We start from the raw sequence: 6,736 nt of genomic DNA on the forward strand, positions 1-6,736 counted from the left end.
GAAAACACATGGACAATCATCATTATTGGAGTACCCCCTTTTCAAAAGGAACCCACTAAGTCGGTTGTACCACATGCGTCCCGACTGTTTTAAGCCGTACAAAGACTTATTTAGTTTTACACAATATACGTTGCGTTTTGCATTTGGATTCGGGACTGGAACTCCATCAGGAACTTTCATGTATATGTCCGAATCAAGTGAGCCGTAAAGGTAAGCGGTCACCACGTCCATCAACTGCATAGATAGACGATTTTGTACTGCCATTGAAATAAGATATCGGAAAGTAATACCACTCATTACTGGAGAATATGTTTCATTGAAATCAATGCCTGGTCTCTGCGTGAAACCTTGGGCTACAAGCCTTGCTTTATATCTCACCACCTCATTGTTCTCGTTCCTCTTACGGACGAAAACCCATTTGAATCCCACAGGGAAAACTCTGGGAGGTGTAGGTATTGCTTCACTGAATACCTTTCTTTTATTGAGCGAGGCTAATTCAACTTGGATTGCATCCTTCCATTTAGGCCAGTCGGAGCGTTTCTCACACTCTGCCATGGTCTTTGGATCATGATCATTTAGAAGGTTGTTTGCAACTGTAGTTGAGAAATATATGTCGACAATTGTAGACTTACGATTGTAAGATTCTCCAGAATCTATATAGTTTGTGGAAATTTCATTTACCCTTGTTGACTGGTCGAGATTTCCCAATACGATTGAGTCAGGGTTTTCCGATGTCCCAGTCATTGAGTGCACAACTGAGCTGGGTTGTGGAGATCATTCTTCCACTGGGTGTTCATTACCCATTTGATGATTATCAACGCTAGGTTGATTTACATTTACTGGTTCAGAGGGTTTCTTCCTCTGTTTCCTTTGTTGCTTGCGAGAAGCTGAATCATGTTCGGTGGCCGTACTTCTCCCCCTCTTCCTTTGAACATGGAGTTGAGTGGTTTTTGTCGGTACCTCCACTCTTTCGGGCGCATTTCTGGCAGGATTATAGGATTTTGTAACACCTTTATAGTCAGTAAATGAATCTGGCAGGTTATTTGCAATGTGTTGCAAATCAATTATTTTCCGAACTTGAAGTTCAGTTTCTTGAGTACGTGGATCAGAGGAGGAAATGCCTTGGGCATTCCAATCGATTTCCGGGCATTCTTTTTGGTACTTGATATCTCCCCCTAATGCCGGGAAATGGTCCTCATTGAAGATGCAATCAGCGTGACGGGCTGTGAATAAATCCCCTGTGAGGGGTTCAAGGTACTTGATTATTGACGGTGATCTGTACCCCACATAGATCCCCAATTTTCTATGTGGGCCCATGGATGTACGCCGCGGTGGTGAGATGGGCACATATGTGGCGCATCCGAATTTACGCAGATGGGAAATATTTGGTAGATTTCCACGTACTAATTGCAGAGGGGAAGTGCTGTGATATGCAGTTGGTCGCAATTGAATTAAGTCAGCAGCGTGTAAAACTGCGTGACCCCAACATGAAGTTGGTAATTTGCAATTCATTAATAATGGTCGTGCAATGAGCTTAATTCTCTTAATTAGGGATTCAGCCAATCCATTTTGTGTGTGGACATATGGGACCGAGTGTTGAACCTCAATTCCTAGTGCCATGCAATAATCATTGAAGGCACGCGAGGAAAATTCAGCAGCGTTGTCCATTCGAATTGATTTAATTCGATTCTCAGGATAATGAGCTTGTAATTTAATAATTTGTCTCATTATTTTGGCAAATGCATGGTTTTGTGTGGATAATAGACACACATGAGACCATCGTGTAGATGCATCAATTAGAACCATGAAATACCTAAAAGGTCCAGATAATGGTTGGATAGGACCACAAATATCACCTTGAATTCGTTCAAGGAATTGGAGTGGTTCCGCTTGAATTTTAAGATAAGAGGGTCGTAAAATGAGTTTCCCGGTAGCACATGCAGTGCACACAAAATCCGAAGATTGTGGGAATTTGGCTTCATTTAAGTCATGACCATTGGAATTGCCGATAATTTTCCTCATCATCCCGATACTAGGATGACCAAGGCGATCATGCCAAGTTTGAAATGCATTAACATTCTGAAAAATTACCTTGTACGCAACGTGTGCTACGGGTTTTATGTATGTGTAGTACAATCCTGATGATAAAGAGGGAATTTTCTCAAATATTTGTTTGCCATATCCGTTATTTTTGGTAAAGAGGAGATACTCCTCCTTGTTGTCTTCATGGGTTTCATTGTGAAAACCATTTTTACGGATATCTCTATATCCTATGAGGGTACGAGTTGAATCGGGATACAATAAAGCATCCTCAATTATAATTTGTGTACCCATAGGGAGGGTAAATATGGCACGCCCTGTGCCAATAATTACCGCATCGCGTCCAGCGATTGTTAAAATATCTCCATTCATCTTTGTAAGAGTTTGGAAATACTTTATTTCCCTAAGTATAGAGTTTGTGGTACCACTATCCACAAGGCACATTTCCTCCTCCATTTGGATTGACTCCCGTAGAAATCTATATATTGAAATGTAGAATTTTCATCAATGAAAAAACTTATTGGATATATAGAATATATACAACTTTATTGATATCAAAGTGCTGATACAATATTTATATTGTGCTTTACAATATAGGGTGATGACAACAACAATAATACTATGTTCTTATTACAACAATCAAATGGATGTAAACAAATATTCTATATAATGGAGTTGATTGACTAGTCAAAGTCTCCGAACACGTCGTTGGAGGCGTATTCGATCATCATATTCTCCTTGTCCATAGAGTCCCGTGGTACATGTAATTCCTCGGTGTTGCTTGGTGCTCCTTGAACATCTCGCGAACATCCAACTTCCATGTTATTTTCGGGTTGAAGATTGAAGTGTGCTTCATATCTTGCTCCTTGGGCAGGTCTGTTACGTCCCATGGATTGCAGGTAGAGGTTTACCAGATGTTTTGGGGTGCGGCATTTTTTGGTGACATGCTTGTAGCATCCACATTTCTGGCAAAGATTAGTTTTATCAAACTTGTTCTTTGCAATGCCCTTTCCCTTGTCTGAATTATGTGGCTTGTTCTTGTTGTTGCGGTTGTAATTACCCTTAAAGTTCTTCTTACGACCTTTGAAAGAGCCATTGAACTTATTGTTTTTCTGAAAATTTGCATGTACCTCAGGTAGAGGGGCAGCCCCAACTGGGCGTTGATGACTATTCTTTAAAAGAAGTTCATCATGTTTTTCTGCCTGGAGGAGAACATGTATAAGTTCAGAATAAACTTGGTAATTCCTTGCACGGTTGCCGTGGCGACGTCCAGTGCGAGGCGCCTGGCGGCGGTTGCCGTGGCGACGACCGCCATGACGACTGCGGTTCCAGTGGAAAAGGCGACGACGACGACCAAGTCCAGAGCGGTGGCGGAGGCCACGGCCGTGGTTGTGGCGGCGGAAACCAGACCAGCGGCGGTGGCGACGGAAACCGGTCGCGCGGCCGTAGCGACGAAATCCTGTCTGCCGGCGTCGTACGAACCTGGGGCGGCGACGAGTCTCCATCTGGAGGAAACGAACGAAGGCGGATGCAATCGCTGGCAGGTTTCTTGCCATTTTTACCTGATGTTCTTTCCTTTCTTCTTCTCCGGTGATTTCTCTCCGGTGATTGCTCTTGGTAGAATCTAGCGTGGCTGATAACGTGTTAGAACTCAAAAGATTAAGAGTGAAACTTGTGATTTCATTGATCTGGGCAAAGCCCTTTTATACAAGGATTTGGGACGCCTCCGTAGAGGTGCCTGTTACAAAGGGATGGCAGTTGCCATATGAGAAGGCGTCTGTACGGACGATCGCGTCCGTACGCCGCTTTGGACACAATACAAACGATGCCTAATCTAATGACGGTTCCTAAACGTCTGTTGGCTAAGCGACCCTTCGGGAGAGTCGGTTGTAATCCTAACATATTCCATGGACCCTGGCACTCTGCCCGTTCAGACTGCGACTCTTACCAAGAAGTGGTTCAAAGCCTCACCTTCCATCGCTTCCACACACCACCTTCATTCCGTAAAATAAGACGTAATCTTTTTTCTAGATTCAAAACGATCTAAAGTTTAAGTGTTTAACCAAGACTTATTTTATGGAATGGAGTATCAATGCCACAACGCTTGACAAGATCACCCCCCTCATGGCCTCATCCGGTGCTAGCTATATTAGGGTTCCAAAACCCTAATTGTTAAAAGGAGCGACGGTTGTTCAGTATGGCCCGATGATGATGGGTTGCATTTGCGCCATCAAAAGAAGGGGATAGCCCGACCGCCCCAGAAAGAGATACACCGGATCCTTTCCTGGACAGAGGAATCCCATTATGGCTCCGACGAGTAGGACGAGTCCATGGAGCCCGGCACCGATTGATCAGTTTAGTCTCAAAGCAATTGTGGAAAGGAAAAACACTGTAAAATTTTACGCAATCATAGTTTCAAAGGAAAAACGCATAAATTTTACAATCCACTTTTACCTCCTTTCAAACTCCTATGCACGAAGAACGAAACCAGGTCTTTAGTGGTCTTTTCATGTGGTTTGATTTTAATTTGATCGTGTTTATTAGTAGGATTCATGTGACCGACCACCCATGTTTACAAAATTCCTATCATATTCAATCTTCAGTTTTTCACATGCATTTCTATCCTATTCATGTGTTTTTCTATTCTTGTGTTTATAAAATCCAACAAACATAACAAGCCTTGAGAGGAAAGCGCGGTTTATAACTTTGTTGAATTTTAACTTCAGTGTGACTGTATTCTTCTTGTATGTGAAAAAAGAAAAGCAAAACACTGGTGCCAAAGCTTGCCCAGGTGCCAACTACCAAGCCCATAAAGTAGACCATGTTCCAATTTCAAGTGAAATGGGTAGGGAGGGAGAAGAGACACAGGAGGGAGAGCAAATGATTTCTGTAGGAACTTTGTAAGATTGCAAGACTGGAAATATGATCTCCTGCCTTAGAAAGGTTAGCTAAATACTTTAACACTTCATCAGAACGATAATATCCTTGGAAAGCAACAGCCTAGCTACGGGGAAAATTGCAGTTCTATGTGCATCTTTGGGCAGAGCGGGGCATGGCAACACCAATTCAGAATAGATGCCACGCATTGTATTGCCAGAGTCGGAGACATGGCAACATTTAGCCGCTAAGCATTACATGACACAAAAATTTGGTGATCCTGAGCATTACACAACACAAAAATTAGGCGATCCTGAGCATTACACAACACAACAATTAGGCGATCCTGGTATCTGTATATTCTAAGCTCTTGATTAGCATCAGGTCTTGGGGTACTGCATTCTGCCGAGCTTTCTTCGTGAAGTAGCACAGCTCCTGCCCTTGTCTGTGAAGGATGACAAGGATCCTAGTTGAGAACAACAATCTTCTGTCTTTTACTCGGCTTCTTCCCTTTGACTGGATGAGCCTCAGGTTTATCTGGATTGTCACATTTATCCTTGCTAGACATGTCAGGCTCGTCATCACCGTCTTCATCGCTATCATCTTCCGAGTCAGATGATGTGCTAGCAAATGACCTTCCTGAGGGTGGGAAGCCGCTCATTGTCGCTTCAGCTGCATCCACAGCTTGCTCCGAATGAAGATCAGCTACACCGAGAAGCAAATCCTGAAAACAGAGTTGTGCTCGTCAGTAACCAGTTAGTGCAAGCAGTCAAACTAAACCCCATGTTTTCTCTGCCATGTTTCAAAGATCAACTTTACCATCTCAATATATTCCTTTTCGTTTCCAGTAAGGGTTTCTATGTCATACTCCTCAGGAGGTTTATTCTGCACAAACATAAATAGGAGTCAAATAACAGCAGGGACACAGATCAAACACGAAACCAATTAGAAGCCTACCTGCGCATCAAGCTGCAATTTCTCGTTCGCTTTCGCCATCTCTCCCAAGAAATCCTTCACTTTTCCGAGAACTGAGCAGCATTGCAACACCCAAATTAAATGGAAAATTTAGCGAGCAAGTACATCAGCTGAAAGAAGTAATTCCCTCTTGTATATTTCTTTGTTTGGACATGTACATATTTGTTGAACCTTTCCCGTAAAATAAGTATGCTAGCCAATTCAAACAAATTGTTTGATACAAGGACAGCCCCGCCAAGGCAGTTTTCCAGTCAGGCAAAAAACTAAATAATAGTATGGTTCGAGCATATTTTTACGAACAGACCGTAGGCTGGACAGTGCCATTGACCAATGGATTGGAAGAGCTAAGGTGAGCAAACGAACATGTTCATGTGATTCTCTGATGAGCTTGGTCTAAACAAACAAATTACAATCAGGAACGTTTGCATACACAACTGTAAATATTCCTATTTCTTGAGCTGCACTGAGTAGCAGCAAGAATAGATACCTTGGCTCTTGGGGAGCGGATCGGTGGGAGGCCCCGCCTTGCGCTTTCCCTCCTCCTTATGCTGCTCTCTTCCGGCGAGCAGCGACTCTGCAAATCACACAAACCTTAAACATTATTACAGGAAACCAACCGGAGAGGAATTTGGGAGTAAAGGGGCATGAGAAGGAGGAGGGGTGGGGACGGGGATGAGAGCGGCACCGATGAAGGAGGGTGGTTCGGGCCCCGAGGGGAGGTCCAGGAGCTCCTTGCTCGGTTCCGCCATGGCTTCCGTGCAGATGCAGGCGGCGCGGTGAGCTTTGCGACGCGGCGGCGTGCGGGGCCGGTCAGCAGGGAACGGAACGGAGTGAAGTAGGTCTC

The 6,736-nt window shown here is 43.7% G+C and overlaps 1 protein-coding gene across 1 annotated transcript; it reads right to left on the minus strand.

The window, feature by feature from the left end:
• Positions 1–5,105: 5,105 nt before the first annotated feature.
• On the minus strand, positions 5,106–6,736 carry LOC127342961 (uncharacterized). Its single transcript, XM_051369025.1, has 5 exons — positions 6,578–6,736; positions 6,380–6,466; positions 5,875–5,945; positions 5,737–5,802; positions 5,106–5,641 (listed from the first exon to the last, which is right to left on the minus strand). Exons 1-5 carry the CDS (start codon positions 6,639–6,641, stop codon positions 5,384–5,386), a joined length of 546 nt encoding a protein of 181 aa, XP_051224985.1. The 5' UTR covers positions 6,642–6,736; the 3' UTR covers positions 5,106–5,383.

Source organism: Lolium perenne, chromosome 3, assembly GCF_019359855.2.
Source record: "Lolium perenne isolate Kyuss_39 chromosome 3, Kyuss_2.0, whole genome shotgun sequence".
Taxonomy (NCBI): Eukaryota; Viridiplantae; Streptophyta; class Magnoliopsida; order Poales; family Poaceae; genus Lolium; species Lolium perenne.

What these genes read in the sequence shown, in the direction of transcription:
- LOC127342961 (XM_051369025.1), bottom strand. Translation starts at nt 6,641, where the DNA reads ATGGCGGAACCGAGCAAGGAGCTCCTGGACCTCCCCTCGGGGCCCGAA. An exon ending in CGAACCACCCTCCTTCATCG is followed by an intron (nt 6,467 to 6,577) that starts GTGCCGCTCTCA and finishes TGTGATTTGCAG; the next exon opens with AGTCGCTGCTCGCCGGAAGA. An exon ending in AAAAGGAATATATTGAGATG is followed by an intron (nt 5,642 to 5,736) that starts GTAAAGTTGATC and finishes CTCTGTTTTCAG; the next exon opens with GATTTGCTTCTCGGTGTAGC.